Source organism: Sturnira hondurensis, unplaced genomic scaffold (assembly GCF_014824575.4).
Source record: "Sturnira hondurensis isolate 20B ecotype Veracruz unplaced genomic scaffold, ASM1482457v3 Scaffold0022910, whole genome shotgun sequence".
Lineage (NCBI taxonomy): Eukaryota > Metazoa > Chordata > Mammalia > Chiroptera > Phyllostomidae > Sturnira > Sturnira hondurensis.
Window position 1 is genome coordinate 11,682,235 of NW_028095541.1, and position 21,874 is coordinate 11,704,108.

General features: G+C 45.2%; 1 protein-coding gene across 8 annotated transcripts in view; it reads left to right on the forward strand.

The window, feature by feature from the left end:
- SVIL (supervillin) overlaps positions 1 to 21,874 on the forward strand; it is a 155,392-nt gene that overhangs the window by 106,374 nt on the left and 27,144 nt on the right. For 5 of the 8 annotated variants that reach the window (XM_037037050.1, XM_037037052.1, XM_037037055.1 and 2 more), the window contains 6 exons: positions 3,266 to 3,395; positions 13,678 to 13,825; positions 17,092 to 17,181; positions 17,271 to 17,357; positions 18,744 to 18,921; positions 21,500 to 21,672. In XM_037037050.1, the coding sequence (XP_036892945.1) occupies positions 3,266 to 3,395; positions 13,678 to 13,825; positions 17,092 to 17,181; positions 17,271 to 17,357; positions 18,744 to 18,921; positions 21,500 to 21,672 (806 nt within the window). Of the gene's footprint in view, positions 1 to 3,265; positions 3,396 to 6,862; positions 6,911 to 7,426; positions 7,505 to 13,677; positions 13,826 to 17,091; positions 17,182 to 17,270; positions 17,358 to 18,743; positions 18,922 to 21,499; positions 21,673 to 21,874 lie in introns of all 8 variants that reach the window. The other 3 variants (XM_037037053.1, XM_037037054.1, XM_037037049.1) reach the window with 2 other exon arrangements.

Genomic DNA, 21,874 nt, shown 5'->3' on the forward strand with positions numbered 1-21,874 from the left:
TGTTATTTTGGTTACTCTGTAGTCTTTGGAAGCCTCTGAAGTCCTTGGAAGTCTTTGGAAGCCCAGCCACCACATCCAGAAGCAAGATTTCAGGTTCTTGGAATGGGGGAATCTCTGAAGGCCACCCGAGACAGGGGTGGGGAGGACATTGTAAGAAAGCCAGAATACTATGCTGTTCTTGAAATCTTAGGGAGAATATTCCTGGCCAACCCATGCACTGAGGTAGTGAAGCAAGTCTGGACCGAGGCAGGACATGCCTGGTTGGAGCCCACCTCCCTGTCAACTGAGTGCTTGGCCCGTGTGTGCCTTGCTCCTTGTCTGTCAGATAGGGAATAACAGTATTTCATTTCGTGAAGGTTGCCGCGCAGATCAGCGTGGCATAAGGTAGACTATAAAGTGATTAAACACTCCACAATTTTTTTTTTGTAAGTCAGGTTTTTAATCCTCATATCAGCCACCAGGGAAACCAAATGATTCTTTGGATGATGTCATTGCTCCAAATATTTGGGAACTTCTTTTCGAGAAGGCCCTCAAAAATGGCAGCACATTATTCTTAATAAACCCAATCAATGCATGAGAATGAATTTTTGAATTTTTAAAAAATTCTCTCAAGTCACTTGGAATCCAGTCTGATGGGATTAAAAAGGCAGATGGCTGCGATGAATCACGACTAATCTGAGTCCGAGGGGAAGAGGTGCATTTGCACGTCAGACAGCAGCGAGGTGCCTGTCTGTCTGCACAGCCCGAGGAGTTGGGAGCACTGGCAGGCTTACTTTCTGAAAGTCCCCTTTACAGATAATTTGGAAGCTTTGAAAGCTCCACTGCAGTGTGCAAATACTAATTATATCTTCTAGTGATAGGATTTTGTGGGATTCTTTTTTCTTATTGGAAAAAACTGACTCGCTGAGAATAATTGGAGAAGTGATCTATCTTAGTCATATGGAGACTGAACTTCAGGTGAAAGTATTGAAAGAAGTTTAGAATTTGTTCTCAAGTACATGAACTGGTCCTTGTAGCATGCAGAGTCTAGTCAGACATCATTGTGTATAGGATTTAAGGTTCAACGGATTCCTGGGCCAAATGAGGCCTCTCAGTAAGATTCTGACTTTAATTTCCAATGTATGTTGTTTCCTCCTCACCTCCAATAACCAAGCTGTCCTGACACCTGCTGGGTGTCCTGTGCTTCAGCTCAGTTCTAACACTATCTACCTGTTACTAGCATCAGATCCCACAGGCTAAAGACTCGCTCCTAAAAGACCATCTCCCACCCCCACTTCAGATGCCACTCATAAATCCAGGTTGTTACTTGTACATTTTATCCACTGGCTATAAATCTGAGGCTCCCACGACCCCCTCCTTGGGTTTGATTAATTTGCTAGAGCAACTCACAGAACTCAGAGAAGCATTCCACGTACTAGATCACTGGTTTATCAGAACGCATATAACTCAGTAACAGCCAGACAGAAGAGACATTCAGGGCCGGGTCTGTGAGAGGGGCACAGAGCTGCCCGAATCTCCGGGTTCCACCAACTCGAGAGCTCTCTGAGCTCTGTCCTTTTGGGGTTTTATGGGGCCTTCATTCCATAAGCATTATTAATTAAGCTCAGTTGCAAATAACCAAGGATTTAATCCATCTTCAGCTTCTCTCCCCTCTCCTTAAGCCAGGAAACCAGCTGAAAGTTGGTTCCCAAAAGTCTCATCATTAATATAATAAAAGATACTTTATGATTCTTTTCACTTAGGAAATTCCAGGAGTTTTAAGAGTTTTGTGCCAGAAACTGGGGCAAAGACCAAATATAGATTTCTTATTATAAATCATAGTATCTGAGGTAGACCAGATGCCATTATACCAGTTTCACAGAATGGGCATGTCACACAGCAGAAAGTAGGAGAGGGGAAGGCAAAGGAAGAGACTGGGGGGCAGATAGGTCCAGGATCTGAAGCCCCTGCCTTTGGGGGGGTTCTTTTCTTCATGGCTTACTTTCCATTATTTGACTAAATGAAGAGACAAGTATAAGGTGTGGTCATGTATGAATTTGCAAATGTAAATGGATTCTTGTTTAAGTACTGGAAATTTTTTCTTATTTGTGTAATAAAACTTTCATCAGGGAGTGTGATATATCTCCTTCCATCTCCAATTAAAATATTTAATAAAATCAGGAGACTTAATTGAAGGGTCACATACAACCATCCAGTCCAGTTCCCAAGATGACTAATAAGGAAGGGAGACCAGGCCACTTGACCAGAGTTCACGGCCAGGCTGGAGCAGATGTGCTGCTTACAAGTACGCCGGTGTGGACGTGCACTAATGATGTTTAAGTTTTAAACGTGGCCCAGCAGGTTGGGCAGAGAGGGCAAGGGGTTTAATCGTGTTTTCCCGGAACCTTTAAAGTGTTTGAGCATCAGCTCAGATGAGTTCAGTGTTCCCCACGCTTTTGCCTTTTTTCTTCCCCATGTTTCTCCAACTGAATGCCTAAGACTTCCTCAGTCGTTTTAACAGAGTAGCAGCTGGAACAAAACAACCGGCCATCGCTTATGGCATCCAAGCAGCTTTCTATCAGGTCAGACTGCAGTGGAACTGAAGTAGGTTAGGTGAAAAAACCTCAGTTAATTAGATTCTTTTTTTGTGGATAGATTTTCCCTGAGGGAAGTTGAACTGATCATTTTTAAAGTGGGTTCGTGGAGAAGTTTCTGTGTTAAGAAGATAGATTGGAAAGGCCAAGTTTATTTGGAGGGGGAAAACCAGGGCTTAGAGTTCAGAAAGAAAACCAATCTTAAACATCAATCTTTTGAAAGATATGACATCAAGAGATTGTCAGTGTTTTATAGCTTTACGGGTTTAAACCTGTCTCTGCTATATTTTCTGCAAATAAGTTATTATCTAGCACTCGTCATTCAACGTTGTTTCACCAAGGGGCCAGAAGGGGTCACTAGCAGACATTTTCTCTGGGGATCCTGTCCTCAGCCCAAGGGCAAGGAGAAATCACAGCTATTCATTTGGTGGAATGATGAGGCAGCTTTTATCTGGCAAGTCAGATTTCAGCTTTGCATTTCAATCAGCTGTAAAATCTTTGGGACCATCTTAGAGAAGGGACTCCTATATTAGTTTTCCAAACACACTTCGGAATAAATGAAATTCGGAAAGATTAAAACTAGACAACTGCAGTCATTTAGTGGCCAAAGACGTCTGAGTTACCTATGTTATGGTTCTATTACAAGCCAGAGTTTGGTGCTGAGCGCTTCGGTCGGCATGCTTTCTCCCCAGATTGGCGCTGCTGAAGAAGAGTGGGGAGGAAGACTGGAGAAACAGACTCGGCAGAAAGCAGGAGTACGGCAAAGCGTCCGTGCCGAGCAGCCCGCACGTACAAGAAGCAGAGCAGTCACTGAAGAAGAAGGTAAGTGCCCCGTGGTGGGGCAGGCGCGCTGACTGCCATCACGCTGGGAGGGGCATCAGACACGCGTGCATGACTTCGCTAACCACCGCTCTGCAAGGCGCTAGCACTGCCTTGCCCCTGGAGTCCACACTCAGAGTGTCTCGCAGCAGCTTCGATTGACCAGAGGTAGAGTCCTGAGATGGAGAGCCGGGAACAGCACCGCCTGCATAATGTACCCGCAAGCACGTTCCTCCGTTTTGAAGTGTGTGCTTTTATTTGGCTTAAAGCCTTCTTAAGTGAAGTCTGACTTTACAATGTTATCAAAGCCTTAATTGACCACTAATACTTTATACATTGCATATAATATATGGACTTAAAGTGTCCGATACCGAGATCTCAAACCTAAATATGCAGAATGAGGACATAATTTTTGTGGTCAGTGAGACATTATTTTATCACTGTAAGCACTTTTTTACATTGAGCAGGCATACCTTTTATTGAGAATATACAGGTAAATATGTTACAAGTTTAAATAAAATTAAATAACACTTTGTTGTCATTACTGGCAAGGATCTCATCTGCAGAAGCATTGATGACTCATTAAATTCTAACGCAAGGATGACCGGCTGTTGACCAGGTAGTGCACACTGTCAAAACGGGCAGTGCCGTCCCTGCCGCTTGGCCTGCGGGCTGCAAAGGCGCACCTGCTGGCTGGAGGGGGGCAGCCCCTGTGACAGCCGTGTCCACAGGCCAACCGGTGGCATCGAAGTCTTCAAATGGAAGAGGGAAAATCTGCCTACCAGATGATCATCTGGACCCCTCTAGTTCTGAAATAACTTAAGCATCTGGAGAAGAGAGAAGCCGTGAATGCGGCCTTCGTGCATTTAGCAGCTCACACAGAAAGGAAGCGTGCACGCGGGCCAGTGAGGCAGCAGCGCGGACACAGGTTTAGAGAGTGCTTCTGTGCCTGGGCAGGTTAAATGGGAGTAGAAATTTGAATTCTCTCTTCCAGACATATATAATTATTCCAGCGAATGATAAAACACATCTAATTCTTGGTCATTAGTAAGTGTTTCCAATATAATCACGTGTGATCTTGGATTTGCATAGATGGGAAACTGAGGGTTTAAGGATGAAATCCTGAAGTGAAAGGAAATCAGATCCTTCAACTTGGTCCCTTTGCCCATGGACTTAATTAAAAGGGTCTTAAAGGCCTTGGTTCAAAAGCATCTTTAACACTTTCATCTCATTGGTCCTTTTGGAAGATCCAAAGCAGCCTTAGGAGCTGGCAGTCCTGTGTGGCCAGGTGAAAATTAAAGCTGCAAAACACAAAGCCAGACAGATTCCCCATGAATAGTGCAGCGAGATAAGTGCTCTGCCTGCTCAGGAGAAGGGTCATTTGAGGCTCTGAAAACCAGAGGCTGTGAATAGAGAATGTGATCCGAACTGCCTTCACGCTTGGCTGAGGGTTTTAGAAATCGAACATGGAAGAAGCTGACTCAGTTGCCCATGGGGCGGAAACCCCCCCGTCACCGGGCACGGGGGCTCTCGGCCTGCCTGGGGCTTCAGTGTGACTGATGCTCTGGGCCAGTGGAAGCTGCGGACTCCGCAGCAACAGTGAACTCACTCTCCCACTCATCCTCCATGACCCAGTTCACTTTGGCCTGAGACAATCAGCTCTTTGAAGTTAAAATAAGCCGATCTATTTTAAGCCTGTGGAGCAGACATGGGGGTATCTCAAGTTCTGTTGAGGTCAAGCCGTTTTCACATGGCCTCTGATAAGCCCTTGGCTTGATTTCTTCCCAAGGGCTGGCACTATATTTCTGTCACACCCCTGCTGGGTTCACATGTGAGGTGCCTTACACCTGACCTGTCTGAAGACAGTCCCCCAGCAGCTGAGGAGTACTTGAGAAGCACCCCTGCTTGCTGGGTGCCGGAGTGCTGCCCTGGAGAGCAAGCACAGTCACGGAGTGGTGTGCACAGGGCGGGTCTTGCTGCAGGGCTGGGCCTGGCCTTGCTGATGGAGAGCTGCTCGGGGGGGCTGCACCAGAGCTGTCCATCCTCCCTGCAGTTTCTGACTTCACCAAACAGCACGTTTTCGTGGTCAGCAAACATTTTACAGTTTGTCCCCCTCGAGCCTTTGTGTGCAGTGAGCCCAGTCCCACGAGGGGCAGCCCGTGGGAACGCAGAGGAGACAGGAAGTAGAGACGGGACTCTGCAAACCACTTCCACTGCCCTTATGAAAATCCTGCCGGCCAATAACAGTATCGTGTGAACCACATAAGTAATTTTAGGTTGTCTAGTAACCATGTTAAAAAAAAGTAAACGCTGCCTTAAAAATCTGTAACTGTTTTGTTTCTGTCAAAGGGCTTGTCTGAAACGAAACAAATTTGTGGTACAGTAACCAGCATCTTGTTTTGGGTGCTACATAGTAAGAAAATTTGGCCCATGAATAGATTTGGGGGACTAAGTCGGAGTTAACAGCAGATCTTCGCTCCCCCAAAATCGGGATTGAGGAATTGGACCTTGCGAGCACTAACCCTTGACTGAGCCGACTCCATCATTTCCCGTGACCAGTAGTCCAGGTCCCTTCTCTCTCCTCCCTTTCTCCCTTGCCACCCTCCTTTCCTTCTCTTTTCTTTCTCCTGTTCTCAGCTTAGTCTAGGGCGTTGCTAACCTGACATGCGCATTTGTGCCGTGCAGCACATGTAAGTAATTCTGAAGACCGTACAGCCGCATGGTGTGTAGGTCTGGCCTGGTCCGCACCGTGTGGAATGTGTGGGCTCCAGCACAGTCTGCACCGTTGCCTGCAGAATAACTCATTCCGTCGAAAGGGTGAAACGAAATGAAGTTTTATAGAAGTGATTTGGCAGGAGTCTCTTTGTTACAACTACATTGCAGTTACTTATTTTCACCCAATAATTCTTTTAAGTTCCAACCCTGTGTTGGCATACTGGACAGTAAACCATAGACAGTGAATCCTGCGTCCTTCTGTTAGGACAATCACCCAGGATATCAGACTATTCCAGGAAATAAAAGCCCTGTGTACAGTTTGCCACTACAACCCTGTGTCTACTTGTGGGTCGCAAATTAAGGTATGATGTTCGCTGCACTTCAATAGGATTCAGTCAGTGAGTCAAGTTAAGATCTATAATGCCCCCCGTATAAGTCCTTGAAAATTCAAAGAAGGAAAATCTGCCACATGCATGGTCTCATTGCCTGCTGTCACTGAAATTCCAAATCACAATTTAGAAGAATGTGATCCATTTGAGGAGCACGGGGAGGAAGAAGAAGGGGGCCCGGATGAAAGAGTGGCATCCCGCTGGCGGGTGCGAGCTTACCTGGGGCCTGTACCACCTGGGGGGACGAGCACTTGCATGCTTCTGACTGAGCCCTGGCCCAGCGCGCTGCAAAGCAGCTGTGACGCCTTCACTCGACCCTGCCCTCCTGACTCTCTGCAATGTTTACCTGTTTGTTTTAACCTGTAGGAAGAAGGAGGATTCACAGATGATAGTGCCATTTCTAATCTGCTTTGGGTAAGCCTGACGCTGACGTGGGTGTCCCTAGATGACAGCTGGTTGTGCCCCCACGCGTGATATCCTAGAGAGGGTGCCCTTGTTCAGTGTCCTATTCCAAGGCAAGATGTCACCTTTATCCAGAGTGGAGAGCTATCTGTGTTCTTACTTTGTTTTGAATCATGTAATGAAAAAACTGTTAAAGGCTTTAAAGAAGACATTTTGTGGCAAATGTTAAAGCTGTCCGTGAAAGTTATGGGCCCCCTTTCTGTACCTCAGGATCTTCTATCAGTTGCAGTAATATGGCCATCAATTTATTCAATTACTATACAAAGTGGACTCAGGCATATTTACTGTGTTTGTGTGGATTTATTTCTTAATAAGTGAACAAATGAGAAGGACTCTCGAAAAGATCACTGAAATTGCAATGAGAAATTAACCTTCTGTTAGAGAAATTGTTTTTTGTCTCTCCCCGTTCCTACCCTGCTCCAGTAAATACCCTCTCCTCACCTCTAATCCTCTTGCTTTGCTCTATAGGAACCCGTATATGCTTCTACTTATTCTCCTGCTATACCTGCTGCCCATAAACACCTGTCTTTTGTATCTATTAATCAGGTGAGGAAAATCCTACACACGCTTGGGCCTCATTGCAATTTCTGAGCAGTAAGGAAGAGCTCGTCTCATTTGGGGGATAACTGCTGAGTGTGTGTTTGTGTGCACGCGTGATCTGCTCACGTATTTCAAGTCAGTCACACAGTCACACACTCATATCCTTGGCTCAGACTTTCAGGTAGACCTGATGATACTAATTCACCTCATAATCACAACACTGGTTTGAGAGTTTGACCAAGCGTTACATCCTAAGTTGAGTCAGGAGCCCAAGAAATGCACCAGAGTCCCTTGCTCCAGCGCGGCAATGATGCCACCTTGCTTAGCTTAATAAACGAGGAGGATGTGGCGGAGGCAATGTGTGGTGTGGGAGGGACAGGCGGGAAGGGGCTGATGTGACAGGAGCTGGTTGCAGTGGCTCTTCTGAAATGCAAAACCGCAGCCCCTGCCCCCTGCCCTCCATACCCCATCTGAGGAACCCCACCCAGAGGGGAGCCTGGGCCTGGGCTGAAGGAGTCGGTTGGTGCATAACACACAATTATTTTTAAAGCTGAAGGTATCCATGATTGTTTTCTGTTCCCCTTGGAACATCCCTGGTGTCAGGAGCGCTATGGAAAGCAGCTGCATCCACTTGGCCCGAAGCCCACATTCTCCTCCCCCTCCACCTGTGGGACCGGCCCGGTCGCTCCCCTCTTGGGGCCTCTGCAGGACCTCAGCAGGACCGGGGCTTTATTTGCTGTAAGGCAGCCTCTACTACAGAATTTCGTGACTGTGCTGTCCCTTTAGGACTGGTAGTGACAAATCAGGTCTTTGAGGGTGAGGCACAGGATTTCAAACATGAAACTGACAGAGCACTGCCCCGGGGAGGCATCTGGGCGTCTTCCTGTCTGCCTCTTGCGCCTTCACACGTGGAAACTCCCCGTTCCGACTCCCAAAGTTGGGCCTTCCCCTCATTCTCCTTGGTTCCCTTCCTCTGAAGTTAGGAGTCTGGTCTGTGAGCACAGCCTCACACAGGCAGTCAACATCCACCCAGAAACCAGGCTGAAATCTGGAGCAAACTTGTCGTTCCATCACTAAGGAGGGACATGAGTTGCTTCTTCTAAATAAGACGACTTTAAATTAAAAGTTATATTATCTAACTTCTTAAATATAAAACACATGTATTGCATAAACATGCTTTCTTAATAGACTGGTTTTTAGAGAAGTTGTAGGTTCATAGCAAAATTGAGTGGAAAGTATCGAGTGCTCCAGGTGCCCCTCACCCCAAGCACATAGCCTTTCCTACCATCAGCATCCTCCTCAGAAAGGTACATGTGTCACCGTCGATGAACCTGTATTGACACGGCATTGCCCCCCGAAGTCCATAGTTGACATTGGGGTTCACTCTTGGTCTTATACATTCTATGGGTTTGGACAAAGGTGTAATGATGCGTCTCCGCCATTACAGTGTCATACAGAGTAGTCTCACTGCCCAGAAAATGCTCCGTGCTCTGCTTATCCGTTCCTGTCCCCCGCTTCCCCACCCAGTCCGTGACAGCCACTGATCTTTCATTGTCTCTGCAGCACTGCCTTTTCCTGAATGTCTCATAGTTGGAATCATACCGTGTTCAGCCTCTTCAGCTTGGCCTCTTCTCCTTAGTAAAGAGTGCTTAGGGTTCTTCCATGTCTTTCTATTACTTGATAGCTCATATCCTTTTAGTGCTCAATAATATTCCTCGTCTGGATGTAAGACAATTTGTTTATCATTTACCTACCAAAGGGCATCTTTGTTGCTTCCTTGTTTTAGTAATTATATAAAAAGCTTCAGTAAATACTCATATACAGGGTTTTTTGTAGCTGTAAGTTTTTCCGCTCCTTTTGGTATTAATGAGCATAGTTACTGGATCATGTGATGAGAGTATATTTAACTCTGTAATAAACTGCCAAACTGCCTTTCGGAGTGTCTGTTTGCACTGCCACCAGCAGTGAGGGTTTCTGTTGCTCCACGTCCTCGCCGGCATTTGGTGGAGTCAGAGGTTTGGACGTTTGCCTTTCTAGTAGGTGTATAACAGTATCTCAGTGCTGCTTTAATTTTCATTTCCCTGATGGCATATGATGTGGAGCATCTTTTCATGTGTTTATTTGCCATCTGCACCTCTTCTTGGGTGAAGTGTCTGTTCAGATCTTTTTACTATTTTTTAGTTGGTTGCCTGTCTTCTTATTGCAGAGTTATACCGGTCCTCTGTGCATTTTGGATAGCAGCCCTTGACCAGATGTGTCTTTGCACATCTGGTCTGTGGCTTGTCTTCTCATTCCCGGAAGCCTGTTTCACCAAGCAGAAGTCCCGCCAATCGGTTGCCCTTCTCGTCCATTACAACTGCAGCGTCATCGCCGACCCCCTGGTCCTCTAATCCTTCTTCCATGTTACTTTACACATATTTTGTGGTTTCCTGTTTACATTTAGGTCTGTGATATGTTTTGAGTTCAGTTTTGAAAGGTGTGAGGGTCTGTATCCAGACGACTTTTTCAGTGTGAGTGTCCAGTTTTCCACTTTAGAAAAGACTCTCTTTTCTCCACGGTGTTGCCTTTGCTGTCTCATCAAACGTTAGTTGAGTAGATTTGTGGGGATCGATTTCTGGGCTCCCTATTCTATTCCCCTGATCTCTTTGTCTGTTTTTTACTGATACTCACGCTGTCTGGGTTATTACTATAGCTTTACAATAAGTCTTGGAGTCAGGGAGTGTCAGTCTTGCTTTGTTCTTCTCCTTCAATATTGTGTTGGCTGTTCTGGGTATTGTGTTCTCCATATAAACTTTAGAGTCAGTTCATCAGTATGCACAGATTTGCTGGGAATTTGATTGGGATTGTACTCAAATCTATAGATCCAGTTGGAAGAAACTGACATCTCAACAATGTTGCATCTTCTATGCAGTAGCATGCAGTACCTCTCCATATGTTTTTAAGTTTTAAAAAATATATTTACCAGAGGCAATCTGTGCTTTATCACTTTAGAGTTAAAATCCCTGAAAACTTCTATATTTTTGCTTCTTGACAGGCTCCTCAGGTAAACCCTTTACACACCAGTTATGTGGCCCCAGTCTGTCAGCTCCCAGAGGTCAGGGGACTCCTGTCCTCCGCAGTCCAGGCGTCTAAAGTCAGTAATGCACAGCTCAGAGAAGACACCCAGCACTTCCACAGGACACAGACGGTGTCTGGATGGACTGTTTGTCTCTTTTTCGAGCTTCAACACACAATTTCCTCTTCCTCACACGCCTCAGGCTGTGCCAGAGTAAAATCTCCCTTAATCCCCACCTGCCCCGCCTTTCATTGTCGGAGCTGGTAGGAGGTGGCAGGATCAGATTGTGGCGCTCTCGCATAGTTGAGCTCATTTTCATGTTCTGTTCAGACCACTTCCGACTCTATGCACTGATGATGGACCAAAATCACCTCACGCAGGGGCAAAGCTAGTAAATTTATTTAACAGTGCACCGATTTCTAAGTGGCAATAACATTTTCAAAAACCAAGAAGTACCGATTTGTCACTTAGCCTTATTGCTATTACTGAATATGTGCCTTGATCATTTCTTTCTACAATTTAGTTTAATTCGATGTGAATAAGATAAAAATTTAAGAGCCACATCACAGTATCTTCTACGCATAAATCTCTCTATTTCTCATTGGTACAATGTTTAATCCCTGGTTTGTATTTCCATTGTTTCAGTTTCCCCCTAAATAATGTCTCTTTTAGCCCCACCCCCACCCCGTTTAGGACCTGAGCCAGGATCATGCCCTGTATGTTGTTGTCATGTCTCTGTAGCTATGATTGCTCTGTGGAAGAATTCTGTAAAAGGAAATTCATATACCAGATGATGGAGAAGTCCATATTCATGACTCGATCTAGCTTGTATTGGTGTGGGCTTGGTTTTATGCTTCTGGGTGGAAGAAGTTGTTTCTGGTCAGTCAATGGAGGGAAGCTAACCTGCAGGCTGCAGTGGGTGGAGTGGTAGTGATCCCACCAGCCCCTGGGATGTATTCCCCCAGGACTCCCCTGGCACTCCCAGGTTGGCAGTGGGAGCCTGACCTTCACTTTGATCTGTGCTCTTCAAAGGGAAAATCCTTTTGAGGGAAGAGGAGCGGGGAAGCTGCCAGATTAGTTAAGGAGAGCTCGGCTCCAGTTTGAAAGCAAACGCCCCAGCAAAGGTGCCATTCCTGGGCTAAGAAGAGCCTGAGGAGAGAGCCAAAGCCCACTCCCAGGAAGCTGGCTGACCCCATCTTTCGAGGCCCTTTCTAGACTGACTTTGGGGCACACAGCCCCAAGAGGCAGTTTCTGTCCCGGGAACGTGTCTCCTCTCCTCCTCCTCCGCACTGGCTCCCACAGCGGTGGTCCCTCTCCCCTGCTGCTCACCCTGGCCCATGCGCCCCACAGAGGGGGCTGTAGTGAAAGCAGGGATGGAGTCCCACAAACCTTGGAAGACCTCCCGCTAAGGACACCCTGCTACCATCATCCACACTCTTCCTCCAGGCCACACCCTCCCTCTCTGGGTCCTGCGTGCCTTGAGCCTGTCTTCAGCCTCCTCCCTGCTCCTCTTTCTCTCACCTCAGCTCCACACCCAGAGCTCCTCTTCCTGTCGTGCTCCCTCAGGTCCCCTCCAGCTTCTTCCTTTGGGCGAAATGAGCATCACCAATGGCTTAGAAAGTGAAGAGGCAGGTATCTCTAGAACCCGAGTTAGAAACTTATAAAAACCCCTTTTTTCAGTTGAAAATGCCATTATATATGTAGGTTATGTCTGTAGCATAATTCATCCTCAGTATCAGATATATTATGATTTAACAGATAGGATTTGGTTGCCTAACTGCCCATATAACATAGTTGCTCTAGGAAAAAGCAGGTCAAATTTCAGAAAACCTTCTTATAGCACACCTTACTCCTAATCAGCCTCCCTACTCTGCAATTGACTGTGTTCCCTGTGTACTTAGTGGATAAGATTTTCTAGATTGATATGTTCTTTGTAAGATATATACACATATACACACACATACACACACACACACATATATATGTACACACACACACAAGGTCTGTCCAGAAGGTATCCAGACATGTAATATGAAAAATAGAGACATTTATTGAAGATCATACAAGAAACATTGTGCATAGGACAATGATGCCTCAGTCCCCTTCAAGGAGACACTTTGGGACCTCACACAGTTCTCCCAATTGCTGTCAGTTGCCCTGTTGTATTTTCCTGAATCTCATCGATGGTCTGAAATCTCTTCCCTTTCAAAGATGATTTTAGTTTTGGGAAAAGCCAGGAGTTGCAAGGCGCCAAGTCAGCTGAAGCAGGGTTGATTCAAAAAACTCCACACAAGATATGATATGTGAATGGGCGCATCGTCATGATGAAGCTGGGAATCACCAGTTCCTCATAGCTGCAGCCTCTGAATCATCCAAATAGTTTCTGTGTAGGAATATTCAAAGTTAACACAAAATGTGATGCAAATTCATTGCTCTACTCCCTCAGTCATTTCGATACTACACTTGATTGTAGCCAAAAGGCCAAGAAATGATTGCTCAGTCATTTTGAATGCAATGACCACATGGTACACATGCTCAGTCAATGATGTCTACCACCCCCACTGACTAGTACAGTGAAGTCGTCATTGTTCATGCACGCATATTCCAGTCCACTCTCCTTGACTGCCAGGTGACTTTGATGTCATGCAAACCATTCTCATTATATTAACAATGGCTGGATATTTTCCAGACAGACTATATATAGGGGTAAAATGGATAAAATTTCCTCATCAACTGAATTTAACCAGATAGGTAATAAAACAGCAACCTTAATACCCTGTATAGTTCATGGCATAAAAGCAGTCTCTATTTTTGTGTATTTTACAAAGTATCATCCTGGTGTTCCAATGTTCCAAACAAATAGTGAAAAAAAAAACCCAAAACCTAAGTTTTCATTTAAAGTTTCAGTACTATTGATATTGATCTGATCGTGATCTCTGACCAAGCTGGAAATAAGGAAGGCCAACCTAGTCCAGATAGAACAATTATGGCCAGTTTGAGGTACTGGCCAGTTTGACCAGTGTTCCTCTTTGTTTGCCTGCTTTTCAGCTCACAATATGCTACAGGCTAAAATTCACCTCTCATTTCCCTCTCCTATGTTCTCCTTTGTACATGTTAAAAACAGCGGGTCACGGACAGTCAAGAGATGCAAATGACGATCGAAGAGAGAAAGCACCTCATCACTGTGAGAGAGGAAGCCTGGAAGACAAAAGGCAAAGGAGCAGCTAATGACTCCACCCAGTTCACAGTGGCCGGGAGAATGGTGAAGAAAGGTCTGAGTGTACATGTGTGTGTATGCATGTACACGTGTGTGCATTTGTGTGCATGTGTGTGCACGTGCGCTCCATCGCCCATGGAGGGGAGGGAGATTGTGACAGCTTGATTAAAACAATCATGCCATGGTGTTTTTCAGTTTTTAATCTCACTGAAGTTGTGTTCATGGTTTTGGGTTGTTTTTCCAAGATATTCCTACTGAAAACTTTTTTTATACAGAGCATCATCTTCAATTTAAAAAGCATAATTCAATTAGTCACCTTTCAAAACTTAGCCTTTCCAACACTTTGGAAATTGAGCACAGGTTTTCAAAGCAATAGTAACTCTGCTCACAAGTCCTAGTTCTTTTCCACAATTGCTTTTCGATTATTTCCATTTCCTTGCCATCTGGAAGTCAGTTAACCCAAATTAGCCTTTCCCGGGGAAGAAGGAGTTTCTCTCCTCTCCCTCACAAGGAAATTCCTCGGTCCCTTTCCGTCAAACCAGAGTTCTCTGGCTTACAATGCCACATTACCACATGTGTCTTACCAGAGGTTTAAAAGGCATCTCCACCTGCGAAAGTGGGATTTCCCTGCAGCCCCTGCTCTGCACCTGGGCTCTTAGAACTGATCTGCAGCCTGTATCCAAAGACATAGGCAACTGAGGAATCACGTGGTTAGTAAAGTCACCAGTGAGCTTCCATACCCTGCAGAAGATAGTTAAAATTTGAGATCCCTTTGTCTCCTATATGATACCCTTCTTTTCTAAGCTATTACTTCAAAATGAATGTTCTAACTTACTGATAAAGGTTTTCACATTCAGAATTAATGTATACGGTCATCAGCTCTTTAAGTTTATATTTCTCTTTTCTCAAAATCTTTCAGGACCCTCCCTCATACACAGTGCCTAACTTGTGCTAGTCTCGTGATAAATATTTACAGAAGGAAGAGAGGGAGGGAAAGGCCCCGAATTGAGATTAACTCCAATCCTGGGGGAAGCATCCTCTCTCATAAATTCTTAACCTTGGAATTGCCAGAAGATAACAGCCAATAATTTACTCTCGCAGAATGAGGTAGCATTTGAGTATCTTCACCAAATCTTGGCAGAACTGTGCAATCATGTTAAGCTCCTTTAACGTGAGCCCCATCCTATGCTCACAAAAGCAGCTCCCTGAGGCCCACATTGGTTAAGAAGAATTCAAGCTTCGAACTTGACCCAGAGCTCAGATCCTCCAACCTCTGGCCTGGACTTTTATCATGATGACTTTTTATTTTGGCTTTTTCCCCCTCTTCCATCTTAAAAATCACAATTCATTTGTAACTGGGCCCTTACTACAAAATCCCATGGCCCTTGTCCACAATGCTATCAGAGGACGGAGATTGGCTCTTATGCAGGTTTGGGGAGCACAGCCCAAGAAGTTCCTGTCCCTTAGTGGATGAATTTGCACTCACATTTTTCTGAGTAAATTGGGGATCTTTATTTAACAGTTGCCCTATGGCTTGCTCAGGAAATAATTTTCATATACATTGTGCAGCCCCGAGTTACCACATGCCCGTGAGTTGCCAAAAGGCCTGCTGCACCCTCATGTTCGTTCTCTCTCAACAGAGAGCTCTACTCTCCCCTAACCCCATTAACACTTCCTCCCTTTTTGATATTCCTCCCGTCTCTGTAACAATTTGTGCTCTGAAAGGTTCCCTTGGTATTCTAGTATTCTTCTGGAGGAAAACTACTCAAAGTATGCCTTTGAACAAGAGAGTGGGTGGCTGGTCATTGCACATAGAAGTCATTAAAAGGAGGAGAAATGCTTTGGGTGAACATTGTGTAATTGAAACCTGTTTGCCCTCCTTCATTGCAGAAAATACTTATTCCTAGCTGGGAAAGAGGTCTCCCGCGTGCTGGGCCGCAGGGAGCGCCCTGGCAGGATGAGAGCCAGGTTTCCTGGTTGCCTTAAGAGTCAGGCCTGTTCATTGGCTCTAGAGTTAATAACCTCTATGCAAATGAACCTTTCCATGCATTTTATACGTCCTTTTAGTACATGATGATTTACTGTCCCAGCCTGCGATATCAAGTTTTACCTAACTTTATTATCTTTCAGAAAAATTTACTTTCTCACTGATGTAAAAACCCTTTGCAGTTCTGGTCACCAAGCTAAATTTTGAAAATTTTATTGTCATCATTATGTAAAAATATGTATGTCTTGAGGAATTCTAGACTATCACCTAAACCTTACATTTTAAACTGCATTTCCGTATTTTTCCTGAAAAACGTTATGTTGTAATACCTCTTTCTCTAGCTCATAGAAGGAAGGGACAGAGCAGCTCATTCATTTGTTTTTCCTGTAAGTGACAATGGCGTCTTCAGATGTTGTTCTTTGAGGGGTGCTTAAGGTGGTACTGGCATCCAACGGTTTCACATTTATTACGAATGAATATGAAGAACATTAACACCTGATGTAGTTCGCTGTCAATGTATTAATTATTTCCCTTTCCAAATTCTACTGAAGTGGAGAGGGGAAATACTGATTGGTTTTTATTAAAATTTCTTGTTCCAACTAGATGCCTTTTTATGCTGGAGTTACTTTCTTTCCCTCTCATACCCCACCCTGATAAACAAATACACAGGAAAGCATATCATTGGCTCTCAGCCTCACTTGAGGTAGAGATGGCCCCCCGGAGATCACAGGTCAGTTTACATGTGTGCTGTCCCAGGTCTTTCTCCTGAAAGGTTAGTGCTCTTGAGTTACTGTTCGATGGAGCCACACCCCTGCGTGATGCACCCAGGGGCTGCGCTGTGCCCACCTCACCTCAGACTGGGAGGAAACTCCAGAGCAGGGGCCCCTTGGCAGCCACCGTGACCGCCCCTTCTCCTCTTCCTCAGTGGGAGATGGCGCAAAGTCCGGAAACTGTGGAGAGTACCAAACTCTTCAAATGCTATGTTTTTTCTTTTCTGTTTTAAAATTTCTTAATTGTATTTTTCCACCACCACAAAGGGCCTTCAGAACGCACACTCCTTTCATTTAAGAGTATTCTGATAGCCCGTCATCCTTTCTTATTCTGTCTACATGTTATGGACGTGTTTCCCCGCGTGTCCTCATTGTTCATGTTGGACAGTGTTCTATCAGCTACTGCAGTCCCCTGCCAAATGTGCCTGTGTACGGACATGTGTGTTTGTGTGTAAATTCTGCACATTATAAAACCTACATCAGCGATAAGAGAGATCCAGCAGGGTCTGGGGTGTGTTCGGCAATGACTCTGAGATACTAAACAGCTCCCTTCTGTGTCCACAGGTTTGGCGTCACCCAGTGCCATAACACCAACAGCATCGCCAATGTGCAGTAAGACGAAGGGCACAACACCCATTTCCAAACCCCTGGAAGGTAAGTCACCAAGGCACCCTATACGCCAGCGGCTGTGCGATCAGAAGAGTCCTCAGTGGTATTCTGACTGATGGTTTCTACTCGCCTAGATATCGAAGCCAGACCAGACATGCAGTTAGAATCGGACCTGAAGTTGGACAGGCTGGAAACCTTCCTAAGAAGGCTGAATAACAAAGGTACATGCCAGCAGCCAGAGGGAAGCTTTGGTTTATATACCCATAGCACACTGCGATTCGGATTTCAGTGAGTAGCCAAGGAAACCTAAAAGAACCTGCTCCTCTCTCAAAATCTCTAACTCCCAATTGCGATGACCTTCTCCTCAGCTAGATTGTCTTCTTTCTATACGACTGTGCTGATTTATGCTGTCAGCAGTATATTCGTTGTTGTCTTTTTGAAAATGAAGTTCCTGGCCAAGTCTGACTGTATCACCGAACTCCAGTCCGTTTGATAATGTGCTGACTTGGGAACCCCTAATAACATTTCGTCTTACATCTAAATCCTTAGGATGTCATCCCAGCAGAATCATGACTTAATTTTGCTTTTAACACTGAAAGCAGATTATTATACTTCCTCAAAATCAACATGATCTTGGGCCTGATGAACTTTAAATTGGATATGTCAGTTTCCAAAATGGCAGCAGCTGACATATATTATAATCACAAATTATTTACAAAAGAATATTCTAGTAAATATACATTGAAATAAGTATTTCAGTACAAAAGTCAATGGAATAGACAAAATAAAGGAATAATATGTAGCAATATTCTTATCTCTTAATTAAAATTCTCTGTACCTGAAACCTGTGAAATACTAAACTTTGGGAAACTCCATCAAATAGGTTGGAAATAATACAAACAACCCATTAAACCAGAAACATATTAAGTATATTAAGATAACTAACTTGGCAAGGTAAGCAATACAAATAATTATACGTTTATTACATGTATATAACAGTGATCTAGCCCAGGGGTCTAATCCAGCTCATCACCTGTTTTTGTAAATAAAGTTTTATTGGAACACAGTCATGCCCACCTGTTAAGGTATTGTCAATAGCCACTTTTGCTCTCCAGCAGCAGGGTTGAGTAGTTGTAACACAGGCCATCTAGAGTCCCGTGCAAAGTCTAAAATGTTTACTAAGAGCCCTTTGCAGAGAAAGACTTTGCTGACCCCTGCCCTCGAATGAGGCTGAGGCTACTTCTGCTTCGAGTAGCACAAGTTGCGTAGTGGACTTGTGTGCAGCAAGGCCTGCCCTGCTCTCTCCTACCACGTCACAGCGCGAACTGTGTTCAACTGGAAGTCGTTTCAGGAGAAGTCAAGGCAGGCCTTCGGAGCATCCACACAACCCTGGACATCCCTGTTATGACACATGAATGTATGTTCAGTTTAGTAACACGAGAGTAGACTGGAGAGTATTGTTACAACGTAACTTAAAATAAGAGAGTCCAGGGTGAACTCCCATCTGTTCTGCTTAGGAGGAAAATAATTTTTGAGATATTGTGAGGTGCAGTTGGAATAATGTTTCTACAAAAATTTATGCTGTTTATTTGCTTGTTTATTAATAGCTGGTGGGATGCAAGAAACCGTACTCACCGTCACCGGCAAATCTGTGAAGGAGGTCATGAAGTTGGATGACGACGAAACCTTTGCCAAATTTTACCGCAGCGTGGACGATACCATGCCGAGGAGTCCTGTGGAGCTGGAAGAAGACTTCGATGTTATTTTCGACCCTTACGTCCCCCAGTAAGTCACTGTGAATCCATCCCTCTGAGGGATGGACCCACTGAGAATGGACTCCCTCATCGGCCTCCACTCGGTATTTCCCCGAGGCTCCTTCTCTCACTGCATTACCGCTGTGATAGAACTTCAACATAGCCAAATTATTACCTTTCCAAGACCCCAGTGGATTCCTGAAACCGTGGAGAGCACCAAACTCTTCAAATACTATGTTTTTTCTTTTCTTTTTTTAATTTCTTAATTGCATTTCTCCATGACCATTTATCCCCCTTACATCCCCCTCCCCACTGCAATCACCACAATGCTGTCCGTGTCCATGAGGCCTGTACTATGTTTTTTCTTGTACTACATACATACCTTTTCACTGAAAGGAAGCACTCTATGGCTTCTCTCTGGCATATCTGAATTGCCAGCAACACTACTCTTGTGCTTCGGGGCCATTATTAAGTCAAGTAAGGGTGACCTGAACACAAGCAGTGCGATACTGGGACTGCCAATCTGATAGCCAAGACAGCTACTAAGTGGCAAATGGGGGAGGAGCATGTACAGGACGGATGAGTCGCAGGACGAAGCAGAATGGCAGCACGTTTCATTCTGCTGTTCAAAGTGACTACGTGCAATTTAAAATTTGTGAATTGTTTATTTCTGAATTTTTGTGCATATCATGGTTGACCACAAGTAACCGAAACCATGGAAAGTGAAGCCGTGGGTAAGGGTGGGCTACTGCATTCTCTGAGCAAGCCACACCGGGCTCTGGGTGGAGAAAACTTGCACGCCCCAGAGCAGGCGTGCATTCAGTCAGGAAGTCGTACACGCACACCCCATCTCACAGGTTTCTCACATCACTCCAATGTTTTCTGCATATTTTTGGACTAACACTATTTAGCAGAGATTTCTATACCTTTTCTCTGACATACCAAATTCTTGACTTTACATACCAAACTCATGACTTTAAAAAGATATTTGGATCACATGGGCTCAAATTAATACAGCTACCTGGAAAATCAGTAAAGCATATTCCCTAACTTACAGTCATTTATAAAATCAGTAGATCTGAGGCTGTTCTCAGTGATGCCCACGGGCCTGGCTTCACACCGGGATGTGACTAAACCAGCTAAGAACAGTGGTCACGGTTCATGGGGCCCTCAACTGCAAGAGCCAGAAAGAAGGCCAGGTCAAGCCAGCATTAGCAGAAGGAAGGTGTGAGGGTGCTTAAGGTTCACTCCCTGAAAAGCGTGGCCGAGAACTCGGGGTCTTGGCGGGCACTCAGGATGTGGTTTCGCGCTTGCCTGTTTTCAGGCTGTGACCGAGTGGTAGGACACCGCCACACCTAGTGCTGGATTTCAGGCTGCTCACTTGCACACTCCAGCACTGGCAGCTTCTCTTCCCAGGAGTTCCAGGCGTGATTTTCTTGGGTCTGAGCCCACCCTAAATCAGCCGTCATTGTGGCCAAGGGGATGAAGGATGGTGACTGGACAGAGCTGGTGTCTGGATCCCCTCCTGAGCCAGGGCGGGAGGCGGGAGACAGAGTGAGGTACTCTTACCAGAAGCAGAGAAAATGCATTGGACTGGCTCAGCCCACAGCTCTGGGCCACATTTATCCGTTTGCTCCAAATTTATCAGAGTGACAGTCTCTTCCTTGAGTCTATACAGTTGTCATAAATTTTTCCTTAGGCTACTCCTCATATATTTTTGTATGTACCAATATGTTCCTTTTTATTCAATTGGGTACCTTAAGAAAATTAACAATTTGCTACTTCCTGTATTTAAATAATATTTTGGGCATTTACATACATGGTTATTTAAAACCATTTCCCAAAAGTCATTGTTTAAGTTGCTCTATATTTAAAAGATGTATGTTCACTTATACACACACGGCAACATTGTGTATAAAGAAGACTTGTACATAGGCCCGTGCAGTTGGAAGTTGGGAGCATCAGCGGAGAGCTGTTGGGAAGTCGCGTGACTGGGTCCACGCACCTCCCCAAGTCTGGCCTTCTGCCCCCGAGAGGTGTGTGAGTGTGTGGCGGTCAGAGCTGGTGTGTGGCGGTCAGAGCTGGTTTTGTGAACCAATTTTATTTCAATCTATTCTTCGAAACAGTGCTTATTTTTCAAAGGGGGGGGGCAATGGATTGCAAGGAGACTCATTATGAAACTTGGTGAGGGAACTGAGAAATTATTGTGTTATTAGAAAGGTTAGTCTAGAAGAATGAGGATGGAATGGAGAATCCCCAGCCGGCTGTAATTCTTGAGGGACTCGCTAGTAACAGAAGAAGTAGACGTGTGTTATTGCAATGGGGAGAATTGGAATGGGCGTGTGGGTATGATGGAGTCAGGGAAGAACTTCCTACCTGGGATTGTCTGGGCTCTTGAATTACGTGACTCTCTCCTGGAATCTCCCTTCTATCCCCAAGATTCTGTGACTTCCTGTCAGGCGAGTGGCGGGAGGGAGGAAGACTTCTAAGATTTACAGTGAAGTCAGGGAACCAAACCGTGGAGCCCATCACTTCAGGTCAGAGACCCTCAGTAAACCAGGAGTGGGCGGTACTCCGGACCGAGGCCACAGCTCCGCTTTGCTCCTCAGGTTGACATCTTCGGTGGCCGAGCACAAGCGCGCCGTCAGGCCCAAGCGCCGGGTTCAGGCTTCCAAAAACCCCCTGAAAATGCTGGCAGCCAGGGATGACCTCCTGCAGGAATACACTGAGCAGAGACTCAATGTTGCCTTCATGGAGTCAAAGCGCATGAAAGTAGAAAAGAGTGAGTATTTGGAACCACGTCCTGCCTCTGTGCTCGGGAACGGGTAATGCGGTGTTTTCATCCTTTTGCCCTTTCTCTGCCTTGCAAAGGCCAGGAGTCGCATTCATCGGACACTCATTAAGTAAAAATGAGCAGGTGTGAATGCACTTGCACACCTGCCGAAAATCTGCCTGGAACGTAAAGGTTTTCACAGAAATTCTTC